Below are 16,502 nucleotides of genomic sequence, written 5' to 3'. Positions count from 1 at the left end.
GTTGAAGCTCGCCTAGGGTCACTAGGAACCATGACCCCGAGAGTCCATGTGACCAGCGAAAAGGAACTGCGCAACTGATTCATGTTGGCCAGGAAATGCACTGGGCCATTCTGAGGCTGGGTGCTCAGCTATTTTGGGCAAGAATGGGTACTATGCAGAAAGGACTTCCCCTTTTTTGCAGCAAAAATCCACCAGCTGCTGAGCCGTCAACAGCATTTCTTGTTCTCAGATTACCCTTCTGAGCACTCTCTGGCTGCCAGATTATCGAGGCCATCATAGCTTGATTCGATTTCACAGCTCCAGGCATTAGCTAACCCTACCAAGCTGGGTTGCCTCGGTCCTGTGATGGCTCCCCGTGTCGGCTGCTTCCTGTTGGCGGTGCTGATTTCTGCCAGCTGTAAAGTCGCCACCTCCTCAGATCCAATGTGCACTGAGGTGAGTCCAAACTATTTGTCTTTGTCCAGATTAAACCACCTGGAAATGTTGAGATTCAGCGTGCAGTCCTATCTGAGCCTTAAAAGGGCAACGAGGTGTGCAGGAGTTTTTCTTTACAGTGAAAAAGGAACCAAAAAGCTCAGGCGGGGAGATGATCTCAAAGGTTCATAGTAGGAAGAAGTGAGGGTTGTTTTCCTCTGCAAACAATTTCCCCCAAATAATCCCAGTTGGGACATAAGATGTCAACAGGGTCCCAGTGCAAAGAGCAGACCTCCAAACCTGCTCCCTAGCATGAAGGAGCGTTTGTCCAACCTCCCAGCACATGGCCACTTCCCCAAAGAGTCCTGCTTCAGAAAAGTGAGATAAAGTAGAAGTGGTAGGAGAGGAAGCTTTTGATTTAACAGTTTGGACCTTTTTCAGGTGAAATTCACTCCAGCTTGCCCACTCCTTCCTCTTGTCTTCCTTTCCTCATTCATTCTTCCTCTTCAGTTTCAGCAAAATTAACACATACTGTATATATGTTCATGTGACCACCATGAATTTATCAGGCCCTATCCTGAAAACAAGGGTTTGGTTTTGTTTTGAGTTCAGTACATTTTTATTGAAGTAAAATATACATACAGAAAAGCTCACCAGTCCTAAGTGTAGAGCTCAATGAGTTCTCACCAAGTGAACACATCCATGTGAGCAGCACACAGATCAAGAAACAGAACTTTCTCAGCACCTCAGAAGCCCTCTCCTGTCTCCTCCCGGTCACTAGCCCCCAAGACCATCCAGTACTCTCACTTATATCACCAAAAATTGACTTTGCCTCTTCTTGAATTTTGTGTACGTGAGACCATACAGTGTGTACCCTTCTGTGTCTGGCTGCTTCCACGCAATATCAAACACGTGATAGTTATATATGATGTTGTGTGCGGCCATCATGTGCTCCATTAATCACTGAATGGTATTCTGTTTTATTAGTGAAACTATTTATGTATACATTCTACTGTTAGTGGACATTTGCATTGTTTTCCATTTTTTGCCTATTATGAATGTTGCTGCTTTGGATATTCTTACCTAGGTCTTTAGTCAACAAAGATTTATTAGGTGTATAATAGGGAGTAGATGTATTTGGTCGTAGGGCACACATATGTTTAACTTCAGTAAATATTGCCAAACAGTTTTTCGATGGGTTGGTACCCATTTATTCTCACCAGCAATGGCTATGAGTTCTGACTGCCCTACAGCCTCACTGACATTTGCTATTGTTTGTTTAAGAACATTAGCTCTTCTGATGGATAGCGGTATTTCACTGGGATTTTTAATTTTCCTGATAAATAATTAAATTGAGTATATTTATGTATCCGTGTGTGTGTGTGTGTGTGTGTAAGTGCCTATTTCAAGTCTTTGGCCCATTTTCTCTTACGTTGTCTGTATTTTGTTTTTGTAGTGGTTCTTCATGTATCCTGGATACAGGTTCTTTATCACATTACAAATATATTCTCCCACTCTGTGGCTTGCCTTTTCACTCTCTTGACATTTTTTGATGAACAGAAACCTTTTATTGTAATATTGCTTGATTTATCATTGTTCCTTTGTTTATTTTCAGTGCATATCTGTTCTGTTTAAGAAATTTTTGCCGGGACTTCCCTGGTGGCGCAGTGGTTGGGGGTCCGCCTGCCAATGCAGGGGATGCGGGTTCGATCCCTGGTCCGGGAGGGTCCCACATGCCGGGGAGCAGCTGGGCCCTCGTGCCGCAGCTACTGAGCCTGTGCTCTAGAGCCCGCGAGCCACAACTACTGAGCCCACGCGCGGCAACTGATGGGGCCCACCCGCCTGGAGCCCATGCTCCGCAACGGGAGAGACCACAGCAGTGAGAGGCCCACACACAGCAGCGGAGACTCAGCGCAGCCTAAATAAATAGATAGATAGACAGATGACAGATAGATAGATAAATAACTTAAAAATAAAAAGAAGTTTTTGCCAGCGCAAGGCCATGGAGATATTATCTTATGCTTTCTTCTGGAAGTTTTATCATTTGGTATTTATTTCTAAGTTTCACATGTACATTTACAGGCCATCTGGAATTGCTTTTTGCCTATGATGTGAGGTAAGAGTCAGGATGAATTTTTTAATAAAACTTTTTGTTTGAAAAAAATGTCAAACCTTGACAAATTCTAAAATCTTCTAAAAATATTATAACGAACACTTGTAAATACTCCACACAGAACCTTCCATGATTAAATGCTGTGTGTGTATTCATGTAGGTGTGTTATCATAAGTAACAAAATGAGATCTATGACCAGGTTTTTGGAGGCTGACCAATATGCAGAGAGTAGCTGGAATTCAGTGTTCTGTGATTCGGACTCAGGTAACATTTTAGATGTGCTCTTGAATAATTGCTTGGGAGTGTAGGCATGCCTCCTCATTTCAAATGGGCTCACCTTGACTATTCTGTCCCCTTAAAACCACGGTAGGAGACAGTCTTTTGGGTCTAGGTATGGGGAGAGTGTTTAAGTAGAGCTCTATTTTAAGAGAACTCCAAGTTCATGGATACAAGGGCTTCCCAATAGCTCTAGACGATGACAATGATGTTTTGATGATCCAGGGAAATGCTAACTTTTCTTGTGAGAGTGACGTACATTATTACCTCATTAATCCTCAGAGTTGGTCTGCCAACAGGGGTTATTAACCTCGATCTACAGCTGGGCAAAAAAGGAGGCTCAGAGAACACAGCTTGGTAGTTGAGAGCTGGAATTTGAACCTGGGCAGTCTGCCACAAGACACACAGAAAAAGAACCACTTATAATTGGAGTGCCCCTTGCCTGGAGGAGTTAGACTGACAACAAAGTTTTAGGGCTGTGACCTCTGGGGAGTGTTTTGTTTTATTTTCAGAGTCATTATTACTCTGTGATTTGGCTCAGTCAAATTGCTATCTCTGGAGAGAGGAGTGGTCACCGAGGGAGGGCTGGGGTTCAGTGTCCCAGACTCCTCGTGCCCGGCGGAGCTGGCTTCTGTGGGTACCAAGTGCAGAGGAGACATCCCAACAAGTGGGATTAGCACTTGCGTGAAACTCAGAGAATTTGAAATCAGAAAATGATCTCAGCCCTTGTGAGGAGAGAAAATATTGTGGAATGGCAGGGGGTTAGAGATGCAGCAGAAAGAAGCAAAATAAGATCCTGATTGAAAAAATGCAAATGAATACCTGGAGGGAAAAGGGATTGCAGACAAAGATGTAGCACTTGGGAGTCCTGCTCTGTGTAAAGGCACAGCTCTGAGGCGGAGCTGGAGATGAAGTGACCGGCACAGGTCCCAGTGCAAATGCCCATGACATGGATTAGGGACGGGCATGGGGCAGTCGTCCTGAATACCAGCTGGCTTTGTCTCAGCCCTGCTGGCTGCCTAAGTTCACATCCAGAAGGGTCCTCTCTGCGATGGAATGGCCAAAGCAGAAGAATGAGAAAGTGACTTTGGAAACTGACCCTAGACTGAGGTCTAGTGATGAAGTCTGGGTCTATAAGAAGTGGTCATGTGGGGCTCAGAGAAACCACAGGAGCTGCAAAAGCGGTGGTGGGTGTCTGCCTAGAAAAGCAACTGAACCCGTGGTCCTCACAGCTGGCCCAGCCCTGGGCAAAATGGCAGTGGCCACACAGTCAGGACCCAGCAATCCTCCTTTACACCCTGTCCTTTCCTGCTCCGTTGTATTATCATTCTGCTGCCCGGGAATCCTGTGCTATGCTATCAGAACTCACCCCTAGAAAGTTTTGCTGTGAAAACTGACAGTGAATAAGATACAATCTCACCGATGTAGTTCTATGAACAATGTATAACCTGAATCAAATCACGAGGAAACATACAAACCCCAAAGGAGTAACATTCTGCAAACTATGAGCCTGGATTCTTAAAAAAAATTAATCAATGCCAGGAGAGACCAGGAAAGGCTGAAGAATCATTTCAGATTACAGGAGACAAAAGAGACACGGAAATGAGATGCAGTGATTGTACGGGAGTGTGGCTGTGAAAGCCGTGGCACAAGAGCCCAGAACAGTCTCTGAAATGTGTTTGGTTTTCAAATTTTCTTACGAGCTGCAGTTCTTGTCATTTGCGTCTTTTTTTAGGAATCAAGGGCAGATAGTTCATTGCAGTTTATGTAACTAGAGATTATTGAGTGTTACGACCCTGGCTCGTGGTGGTGGACTTCTCAGTACTCCCGGGAAGTGTCATGCACTGGTTCTTGGGTTTTCACTGGGTTGAAACTGAGCTATTCCTTTCCATTTGCTAGGCGCTCCCTCAGGCCACTGGCTCAGGAGAGCTAGTACTCCATTCCAACTTTGGGAATCACATTAATGCAGTGAAGTGCTTAGTAAAGCATACAATTTCGTTTTCACGGGCACATTATATTCTGGAAAAGGAGGGAATTGCCAATGTCGAGTCTTTTGCTAACGGACCAGAATAGAGTGAGATGAATTGAGAAAATGCCCCCTTTGTCCACGTATATATGACATCAGCTATGCCAGTGGACACCAGAAAAGAAAAATGTCTCCTCAAAGCTAATCCAGACCTTAGCAGCTGCACATACATCTTCTCTCTAGGTCTTCCATGTTCAGGGGGACCAAAGAGGGGTCTAGCAGCATGTGTTTTCCCCCACCAGTCAATCAAATATGTTTTAAATGCAAAGTGTGCATTTCAAGGGCATTATGTAGATTTGTGGCAGTGCCTGAAGGGCTTTGGTTCCACGAAACAATTATGGATTACAAGAAAATATAAATGTGGCAATTTCATCAGTGACTTTCTTAATACTGTCACAATAGAGAAGGAAACCAGTGATCTCCTGTAAATGAGCATGCTCACTGTACCTACAAAAAAGTGCCCAACTAATCAGAAGTTGGAGTGAATAAAGGAAAAAGCAGTTAAATTAGCAACACCTCTAAAATGTCACACTTCAGAACAAAGGCGGATGTGTGCCATCTTCTGTTTCTAACTAAGCAGACCTGTTTGCAACTCAGGATGAGGACAGCTGCTGATTTAGACTTTCATGGGGCAGGTCTTTCCCAGTCCAGGGCAGTCTCAGTGGGGCATCTAGTGAGACCCCTGTGTGGCACAGAGAAAGCAGGGCCTGAAAGGTTGGATGAAATCACATGGAGCCTGAGATGAGCTGAGAGATGGCCTATGGTTCTGGGATGTCTTTCTTCTTTGTATCCCCAAGTGTACTTTTCTTGGAGATCATTTCTTTCCTTCCCTGGAGCCTCCCCATGCAAAATATACCCCAACAGACCTTCATACCTGCCCCACGATCCTTTACCCTAAGGCATCATCCAGATAAATTATGAGCCCACAATTCTATAGGCTTCTAACTAACCCCTTCCCACTGTTACCTAGTTAGTCCAAGATCTATAACTTGAGTTTGCACTTCTAGCAAGCAGTAAACAACAGACGTCAGAACACTTGACTCTCCTGGGGACCCAGAATGAGGAAGTCCTGTGAATTTATGTGCAGGACTGTGCCCAAATGTTAGGTCTGGTATCAGCAGCCTACAGTTCCAGAGATTTAAAACTCAGTCATTCTTCAAGATTACAAGACCTATGACCTAAGATCTGTGCCATGCTGCTAGTTCTTTTTAAAAGAGGTTGTAGGGCTTCCCTGGTGGCGCAGTGGTTGAGAGTCCACCTGCCAATGCAGGGGACACGGGTTCGTGCCCCGGTCCGGGAAGATCCCACATGTCGTGGAGTGGCTGGGCCTGTGAACCATGGCCGCTGAGCCTGCACGTCCAGAGCCTGTGCTCCGCAACGGGAGAGGCCACAACAGTGAGAGGCCCTCGTACAGCAAAAAAAAAAAAAAAAAAAAAAAAAAAAAAGAGGTAAAAGCGGTTGTATTAAGAAAATGTCTAAATATGTACAAAAGCACTTAGTTACAGGGAACCTTGCGTGTATCACTCCACATTCAACAACCATCAACGTTTTGCCTACTGATTTCCGCTACCCACTCCTTCCTTTCTTGCCAAAGTATTTTAAAGCAAATCCCAAGCATCATGTCATTTTGCCTCTAAATCCTTCAAAATGCAACTCAAAATAAGAACATTTCTCCTACACAACGGCAAGGTCATTATTATTAACAAAATTCACAGTTCCTTAGTATTCTCTAATATCCTGTCCTCATTCAAAGTTCCCTGATAAAATGTCTTTTCCCAAATGCTTTATTTGAATCAGCATCTAAAGAAGGGCTACTCTATGTCATATGATCCAGAAATCCCACTCCTGGGCATATATACAGACAAAACTATAATTTGAAAAGACACCTGCACTCCAATATTCATTGCAGCACTATTTACAATAGCCAAGACATGGAAGCAACATAAATGTCCATCAACAGATGAATAGATAAAGAAGATGTAGTACATATATATATATAATGGAATACTACTCAGCCATAAAAAAGAATGAAATAATTCCATTTGCAGTAACATGGATGGACCCTAGAGATTATCATACTAAGTAGGTCTTAAAGAAGAAGATGAATACCATTGATTTCACTTATACATGGAATCTAGAATACAGCACAAATGAACTTATTTACAAAACAGAAACAGACTCACAGACATAGAGAACAGACTTGTGGTTGCCAAGCGAGTAGCGGTGAGGGAGGATTAGAGTGGGAGTTTGAGATTAGCTGATGCAAACTATTTTATATAAAACAGATAAACAACAAGGTCCTACTGTATAGCACAGGGAACTATATTCAATACCCTGTGATAAAACATAATGGAAAAGAATATGAAAAAGAATTTATATATATACACACATACATATATGTATAACTGAATCACTTTGATGTACACCAGAAACTAACATGACATTGTAAGTCAAGTATACTTCAATAAAATATTTAGAAAAGAAGGGCTATTCTATTATCTTTTGGTCATGTCTCTGAAGTAGCTTTTGTATCTGTCTCTTTTTATAAGAGCAGCCTCCTCTCTCATCTCACTCCCTTGCTCTCCACTTCCGCCAAACATCATTCACATGTTGATAAAACGAAGTCAGTCATGCTCTGGAATGCTCCACCTTCTGCCTTTGGCTGACTGCTACCTTGTGGTGCTGTTTACCTGAAATCCCCCAAATCACGTATAGACTGAAAGTTAGGCCTAAAGCCTTGATTGGATTTAAGGTTAAATTTTTTTGGCAATACTTCATAGGTGGTGCTGTGTACTTCATACTGCATCACATCACAAAGAATGTAATATCTGATCGTATTCTTTTGTCGAAGCTAATCTAGAGTTGATTTGTTTGTTTCAAAGTGAAAGGAAACACTGCCATGCATCCAAAATCAAAACTATAAAATTGCGCTCAGGGAAGCCTTGTTTTCATCCCCGCTCCTCCATCTGGTTCCTTCCTTTCCCTTAAATATAACCAGTTTGCGGTTTTTCCCCATGGTTTCTTCTTGTAAATGTAGGAAAATACACACATACCTTCCTTACACAAAAGGTAGCATACTGTATGCTATATACAATATACAATATATACTAATAGACGTTCTGCACCTTGCTTTTTTCACCTTACAATAAACCTGTATATCACTCCATTATCAGTTTATGGAGATCATGCTTATCGTTTTTTCAGCTACATTTTTTCAGCTACGTTTTTTCAGTTCCATTCAGTGAATATACCATATTTTGTTCAAGCGGTCCTATGTGGATGGATAATCTGATTATTGCCAATATTTTGCTATTGTAAAAAAATACTAAAATGAATAATGTTATGCATAAGTCGTTTTGTGTTTTTCCAAGTATTATATTTGGTGAAGATTCCTAGAAGTAAGACTGCTGCTCAAAGGATAAAACATGTAATTCTGCTAGATAGTCAACCATATACCATATACTGTCTGAGATTAATTTACATTGTTTCTCTCATCAGAAAGAAGCCAACAAGACATATAACTGTGAAAATTTAGGTCTCAGAGAGATTCCTGACACTCTACCAAATACAACAGAATTTTTGGAATTCGGCTTTAACTTCTTGCCTGCAATTCAAAATATAACCTTCAGCAGACTCATAAATCTTATCTTCTTGGATTTGACCAGGTACGTATCTGAGTTCTTTGCATGTGCTTGATGTTCTACTTAGGTCAAAACACAACTTGCATTCAAATTGTTTCCACGACCTTCTTTTGGGGCACAGGGACAACATGCTTATTCTGCATGTTTACCCTTTCCCATGAAATATTTTTATACAGGTTAAATATAATTTAAATAAGCACCAATCAATGGAGAGGAAAGTGGCTTGTTCTCAAACTAGATTGTGTCAGCAGTGCTGTTTATGAAGTTCTAAGGAATATCAATAACAAAACTGAAAATAAATCTTCTACTAAATCAGATGCCACATCATAGTATATTTTAACATAGTTGACTATTAATGGGTGTGACATTTTAAGAAAAAAATTAGAGGAGAAATACATGCCATCTACTAATTTTTTCCTGAAAGTTGGTAAAAAAGAGTTCCATTATTTGGTTTCAGAGGCAGAATTAGGATTCTAAATGCTGAACCAGTGCTTGTGAACCAGCAGGCAGAAGTATCATAAGAAAATAAGGGAAGAGAGTGAAAGGGAAATGCAGCTGGGGTGTGTGTGTGTGTGTGTGTGTGTGTGTGTGTGTGTGTGTGTGTGTGTGTGTGTGTGTGTGTGTGTGTAATGGGGGAAAGGGCTCCATATGTGGATGAGGTCTGCACCCCTTGCAGCAGCTCTACTTATTCTACTTTGGTCCTTCAACTTAAGCTTCTACGGAGCAGGAGAGTATTCACATACATAGAACTGTACGTTCACATCTGCATAACAACCACTGGGAGGTAGGTATGGTACATACTGCCATCCCACTTGTGTTAGATGGGAAAACAGAGGTTCAAGGAGATTTTATGAGCTTGCTTAAGGTCACACGGGAAGGAAACTGGGACTCTGCTCTCCTGACTCCCAGTCCAGAGTCCCCCAAATAACCCTAGGCTACCTCCCAGCTAAGACTCCGTTAGATACAATTGAGAGAAAGCCTTGCCCTTTCAGATCTTTCTGTTACCTACCTAGTGTTGCCACAAAGAAATTTACTTTCCCTCTCCTTTATCATTTCTCATTTTCAGATGAGATGAGTTTGACCACATTTTTAAGAAGTGTTGGGCCAGGATAGCTTTTGTAGCTGAAGGACTTTTAGTTTCCTCTACTGCTATTTTGAAAAAGTGATAAAAATAGGACCTCATACTTTCTAAAACCTCCTCCTCTGCTCCCCTCCCCACCTGTTATCTGGCTACACATGAGGCACTGTTTTTATTACTTAACACAGTCGTGGTGTCCTTAGCTTTACCAACTTGCTTTCTATCCCCTTTTCTCATTCTTCTGTCTTGCTTTTCAGATCTTCCTCTCTGGAATCATTTTCCTTTCTCCTAAAGCACCTCCTTAGACATTTCTTTAGTGAGTGTCTGTTAGCAATCAACTCCCTCAGTTTTTGTTTTTCTGAAGATATCTTTATTTCACTCGGATTCTTGAAAGATAGCATTTTCTGGCGTATGATTCTAGGTGGACAGTTGTTTTTTTCTTGGCCCTTTGAGGCTATCATTCCAGTCTCCCACTGTTGCTGTTGGGAGGTCATCTATCTATCTAGTTATTTTTCGCATGTTGGCAATCTGTCTTTTCTTCTCTGGACATTTCCAATAGCTTCGCTTTGTCCTTGGAATTCTGTAATATCACAGTGATGTACTGTGCAGATCGTCAGGCTCCTTGAATCTGAGATTGGTGTCTTTCATCAATTCTAAAATATTCTAGCCACTATCAATTTGAACTCCGGTTTGCCCCCATTCACTCCTGTATCTCCTTTGGATCTCTGGTGAGACTTATACTGCATCCTCTTATCTGTCCTTTATATATCTTAATCTCTCTCTCTCTTGTTTTCCAACTCTTTGTTTTTTGGACTACATTCTAGGTAATTTTCTCATATTTACTCCTAGTCCATTAATATCCTCTTCAACTGTGTTTAATCTCCTGTATAAACTATCCATTGGCTTATAATTTCAATTATTAACTTCTCCCATTTCAATAAGTTTCACTGATTTTTCATTTTACAAATATATGAGATCAGTTTTAATATTTTTTCCTTCATCATACTTTTGGTTCTTGGTGTTACCTTTAAACATATCAAACGTATGTTTGACGAAAGCATATTTATTATATGTTCTGATAATATTCAGTACATATCAGCTATGTAATATATTCTTTATATATCATATATATATACATATATATGATATATATATACATACACATTATCCGATATATCTGATAACTCTGGCATCTGCTACCTTTTAAAATCTGATTCTGTAGAACTTTTTTTTTTGGCTGACTTAAGCTAATGTGTTTTCCTTATGTGTTTATTGAATTTTATTTTGAGCTCACTTATCATGTGGAACTTTGTGTAAATCTTTGTTTAAAATGTTTTCCTGGAACTAGATAATACCAATGAATTACTAATATTTTCATGTGTGACAATGGCATCATGGCTATGGAAAATAAGCCTTTTTTTTGGAGATGCATACTGAAATATGTATGGACACCTAGGATTTGACATAAAATAATTTAGGAGAGAGAAGTAGGTATAGATGAAGCAAAGAAGCAGATGTGGCAAAAATGTGAGAATTGTTGCATTTGTGTGAAAGATATATGGAAGTTCATCGTACTATTCTCTTTACTTTTATGTAAATTTGAAAGTTCTTCTTATAAAAAATTCAGTAAGTACATGACTCCAGAAAAGGTTTCTCTTTACTTCTGCTAGTTACCTAAAGTCACTACCATCCTGCAACTGCTTTAAGCTAAATTTTCCACTTGGGTTTCTTTGGGGAAGTCCACAGAGGTAGCATAAATTCAGGCTACAGTTCTCATAGGTGGAAGCTGCTGGTTAAAGGATCTCAGAGGAGACTTTTCTTGTTGTTCTTGTTGTTGTTGTTCTACCCAGAGCCAAGGCCAAGACAAAAGCATATCCTTAAAGTCTCCCTCTGTGAGTTTTCTTTTTTAAGTTCACCCACTGAAAGGATCCTTTGAGGGTCTTGGTAGTTTGCAGGTTTTGATAAGACCTCCTATCCTGTCCCCAAGTTTGTCTCCTGACACTGGTCCATGTGGCTCATTCACACCCAGGCTCTAGGCCACTAGGGATTGGCAAATATTGACAGATATGACAAAACTTGCTCCAGAACTCCCTTGGTTCTATGGATTCAAGCTTCCCTTTGACAATGCATTTCTAAGTAATTCCCTTACTGACCTTCAGGGGAGCTGTGTGTGTGTGTGTGTGTGTATAATCCAGTATTTTTAGGTGTACTATCAGGATGGGTCTCTGAACCTCTAGTGTTCCATATTTCTATGGGGCATTTTCATATATACCATTTGAATCACAACCATTCTACAAAGTAATCATCGTTGCTATAATTTAGAGAAGAAAAAACTGAGGTTGAAAAAAGTTGTGACTTGCCCAGGATGACACAGATTCATACTTTACATAGCATATGTTATATATTATGTAGTATGTAAGATATATTTTATATCACTTATAATAGTAAATAATAGTTTGATTTTGCCTACAATCAAACCACTGAACTGTTCCAAACACAAACCTCTGAGAGTTCAATCTAAAATATCTGGAAAAAAATTCTAAATCAGAGTGTTCAGACCTGAGGCTAGTCATTAACTCAACAGGCCATCTGCGGGTGCTGAAGAAAGTTTATTATGTTTTACTTTGAATAATAATGTACACTGTTTTTACTATACACAAAAGATGGCTTTGTTACTATAGGTCACTGTGACAGAATTTTTTTCTTTTCCCTAATTAATTCTTATTAAATACTGTTATCTTTTTAAGGTGCCAGATTAACTGGGTACATGAAGATACTTTTCAAAACCATCACCAACTGAACACCATTGTGTTAACTGGAAATCCCCTGATATTCATGGCAGAAACATCACTTACCGGGCCCAAGTTGCTGAAGCATCTTTTCTTAACCCAAACAGGAATATCCAGTCTTGAGTTTATCCCAGTGCACAACCTGGAAAACCTGGAAAGTTTGCATCTTGGAAGCAACTGTATTTCCTCCATTAATCTCCCACAAAACTTCCCAACACGGAATCTGAAAGTCCTGGATTTTCAGAATAATGCTATACACTACATCTCTAGTAAAGACATAAACGCTCTGGAACAGGCCACGAACCTAAGCCTTAACTTCAATGGCAATGACATTAAAGGCATTGAGCCTGGGGCTTTCAATTCAAAAATCTTTCAAAGTTTGAAATTTGGAGGGTCTCTCAACTTGTCTGTTATATTGAAAGGTCTACAGAACTCTACTATTCAGTCTCTTTGGCTGGGGACATTTGAGGACACTGATGACCAAGACCTCACTTCAGCCACATTTGAGGGACTTTGTGACATGGCTGTTGAGAGCATCAACCTACAAAAGCACCATTTCGGTGGCTTCTCACCTTCTACATTTCGGTGCTTCACTCGACTCCAGGAGTTGGATCTGACGGCAACTCACTTGAAAGGACTACCCTCTGGAATTGAGGGTATGAACTCTCTCAGGAAATTAGTTCTCAATGCAAATAGTTTTGACCAATTGTGTCAAATCAATGCTGCCAGTTTCCCATCCCTTACAGACCTCTCTGTCAAAGGCAACAGGAAGAAACTTGACCTCGGTGTCAGGTGTTTGGAAAACCTAGAAAATCTTCAGAAACTTGATTTAAGTCACAGTGATATTGAGGCTTCTGACTGTTGCAATCTGCAACTCAAAAACCTGCCCCACTTGCAGTACTTAAACCTGAGCTACAATGAGCCCCTTGGTCTCGAGGATCAGGCGTTCAAAGAATGTCCTTGGCTAGAACTACTGGATTTGGCCTTTACCCACCTGCATGTTAAGCCTTCACAAAGTCCTTTCCAAAACCTCCATCTCCTGCGGGTTCTGAATCTCTCTCACTGCCTCCTTGATACCAGCAATCGGCACCTTCTAGAAGGCCTGCTGGATCTCCGGCATCTGAATGTACAGGGGAATCACTTTCAAGATGGGAGCCTCTCAAAGACCAACCTACTTCAGACAGTGAGTAGCTTGGAGATTCTGATTTTATCCTCTTGTGAGCTCCTCTCCATAGACCAGCAAGCATTCCACGGCCTTGGGAAAATGAGCCACTTAGACTTAAGCCACAACAGCCTGACAGGCGATAGCATGGATGCTCTTAGCCCTCTTAAGGGGATCTACCTCAATCTGGCCGCCAATAACATTCGCATCATCCCATCCCATCTCCTCCCCACCTTGTCTCAGCAGAGCACCATTAATTTAAGTCACAATCCCCTGGACTGCACTTGCTCAAATATCCATTTCATAACATGGTACAAAGAAAACCTGCATAAACTCGAGGGCTCGGAGGAGACCGTGTGTGCAGATCCCCCACCTTTAAGGGGAGTTAAGCTGTCTGATGTCAAACTGTCCTGTGGGATGACGGGTATGGGCATTTTCTTTCTTGTCGTATTTGTATTCCTGCTCATCGTTCTGCTCATATTTTCAGTTAAATTTCTTCTTAGGTGGAAATACCAGCACATTTAGTGCTGAAGATTTCTAGAGATAGAAAATAAAGATGTTTAGCAAAATTGCCCTCAGGAAAGGAAATGTTGTTTGTTAGTGACCAGACTTTTCAGATGGGTTCCTGGAGCTGGGTAGCGATTCCCTGTGCTTTGCTGAATCCCAGAACTAGTAAGTCTCCTGGGAAGGTAAACTGACTAGGGCCAGAGGGCCAGATGCAGCTGTGAGAGACACAGAGCCTTTTCCTCACATGGAAGGTGGCTAGAAGTTGAGGAGGACCCATGGCAGGGAAGGGCCAGGAGAGTAACCTACTAGGACGCCATCACTTCCATTCATGAGCATCCTTTGAAGCACCTCCCACCTTGACCCTAAAAGGAGGTCATCAACTCCCACAGCTTGGCAGTGCCAAGGACCCCAGCTCCCCAGCTCTCTCCCCCACAGCTTGGGCATTGTGCTTGGGTCTGAGTTCTCAGTAATGTAGCCATTTGGGAAACAAGTTGGAGATAAAGTCTCAAAGCTTATTTTAAATGACAAAGAGAAAACAAAGAATTTAAAAGAAGAGGTTGAAAAATGAATCTTGCCATCAAATTGACTGCATTAACCTCCTTAATCCTTACTTCTCCAAGGATTCTACAATGCCTCTGCAGTGCAAATAGCTCCAAGAAAAAAAAAAAAAAAGACACCCGTGCCAGGATGCCCCGCCCCCAGGGTTTAGGAGTTTTGCACATTGGCCACCCTCACTTCAGAACCAAGGAGACTTTTTCTACGTACCTGGTGTTTTCGCTCTTATTATGTTACAGATCCTAACTTACAGGTGGGCTGCGGTCCAAACGCTCTTCTCATTTGAATGTGTGGTCCTTAGAAGCTTCTTTCTCACAGGAACCGTGAGATAAATGGTGGTTTGGTTCCCAGGCCAGCTCTCTAAAGCCTATTCACCGGGGATAGCAACTGAGATAGCACATTTACAATGAAAAACTAGTGGAGGAAAGAAAGCATCCCGGCACACTCACCACTGGGAACACAGTAAGCTGCCTTAGTGAGCAGTAGTTTCTGTTGAGGCTGGGGGTATTGCAAAGATTATACCAGCAACAGAGAGGGGACAAAATCCTTAAATGCAGATAGAGAACAGGGAAGCTGGCAGTGTAATGACTTAAGCCTTCTTCTCAAGGTCCAAAGGGTGACACCCATGCAGGGCTTGATCTTCTGAAATCTGCATTGGCAGACAAGAGAGTTGAGCTCTTGTACTCAGGTGTTGCATTTATAAGGCCTGGATTAAGCTGAATAACCCATTTTAGGCTAGCTTATAGTTATAAAATTCTGATTGGATACCAAAGTAAAAATTGATTAACAACCAATGAGAATTGATTAGCCCTTAGGTTGAGGGCATATTAGTGGAACAGAGTAGAAACTTGGGGACCAGCTCTTTACCTCTGTACCTCCAGGAAAAGCAGGAAAGACAAAGGAATAGTGAAGGAAAGCCATAAACCTTCACTGCAAATGCTTTGCCAGCCTTAGGGGGTTTTTTCATGTAATACTACACAGGAGCCTAAGTTTTCCCAGATGTTCTTGGTTAAGGACACAAGACGGGGGGCGGGGGGGGGGGGCTAGGGTAAGGGGAGTGAGGCAGTTGATTTGGGTGCAAAATTTAAGGGGGAACCAAAAAACTCAGTAATCAGGCAAAAAAGTTCCTTTTAAAACTTTAAATTAATGCAAAAAAATGTCCATGATAAACATCAAAAGTTTTTAAACATAGCCAGGATCCACAACAGCACCACGCGGAACCATATTAGAACCTGAGGCAAAAGGAAAATCACGAGTAGCCGTCCTGCCTTTGTTTAAAATTTTGGTATTTTTGTTCCTTGTGGATACTTTACATTAGTTTTGATATCTTGATGTTGCATCAAAATACTATTCTTCTTTGTTACTGAGTTTTTGGCGCCCAGGGTGGGTGCCTCACTCACCTCACCCTGTCCCTGCCTTGAGGACCGTTAAGAAGTGGGGCTTCCCAGCTAACCCAGGCAGCAGTTTACTGAAGGCCAATTAGCAGGCACATTACCTCAGTTTTACTCCAAAATGTCCCATCTCCTTCCCCTTTAGTTTCTGGAAACAGAAAGAAGTATTCAAGATTTTACACCTTGTTCCCTCATCCTCATCTAACTCCCAACTCCTGGGCTCAAAGGCATCCTTCCCTCAAAGCCAGGAGGGGTGGCAGAGATGAATGGGTACCAAAGCCCTCTGAGCGCTAGGCGGCCTGGGCCTGGTGAGAGAGGGCAAGCAGAACACACTCTACTAATGAAATGAAACATCACACAATCAGCTGCTTTAATTATCTTGAATACCAGCATCTGGGAAAACAGGTGGCTGGGAAGGGAGTTTTCTTCGGCTTTCCTGAGGGAGACTTGGTAAGACAGTCATTTCCTGAGGGAGACTTGGTAAGACAGTCATTTAAGGCTGTGTGTTAAAGGGAGAAAGAAAGTGCCTGGAAATATGAGGACATCATGA

At 41.7% G+C, this 16,502-nt stretch overlaps 1 protein-coding gene across 1 annotated transcript; it reads left to right on the top strand.

Annotated features, from left to right (window-relative positions):
* Positions 1-200: 200 nt before the first annotated feature.
* Positions 201-14,541, top strand: CD180 (CD180 molecule). Its single transcript, XM_030844639.3, has 3 exons — positions 201-435; positions 8,328-8,494; positions 12,296-14,541. The coding sequence occupies exons 1-3, from the start codon at positions 346-348 to the stop codon at positions 14,022-14,024; spliced, it is 1,986 nt and encodes a 661-aa protein (XP_030700499.1). The 5' UTR covers positions 201-345; the 3' UTR covers positions 14,025-14,541.
* Positions 14,542-16,502: the final 1,961 nt, after the last annotated feature.

The sequence above is a fragment of the Globicephala melas genome, chromosome 3 (assembly GCF_963455315.2).
Source record: "Globicephala melas chromosome 3, mGloMel1.2, whole genome shotgun sequence".
Lineage (NCBI taxonomy): Eukaryota > Metazoa > Chordata > Mammalia > Artiodactyla > Delphinidae > Globicephala > Globicephala melas.
The sequence above is the reverse complement of the archived record's forward strand: the minus strand, read 5'-3'. Positions and strand labels throughout refer to the sequence as shown.

Bases quoted from the DNA above. Each gene is read 5' to 3' on its own strand.
- CD180 (XM_030844639.3), top strand. From the start codon at position 346: ATGGCTCCCCGTGTCGGCTGCTTCCTGTTGGCGGTGCTGATTTCTGCC. The intron at 436-8,327 runs GTGAGTCCAAAC...TTCTCTCATCAG, and splicing joins CAGATCCAATGTGCACTGAG to AAAGAAGCCAACAAGACATA. The intron at 8,495-12,295 runs GTACGTATCTGA...TATCTTTTTAAG, and splicing joins ATCTTCTTGGATTTGACCAG to GTGCCAGATTAACTGGGTAC.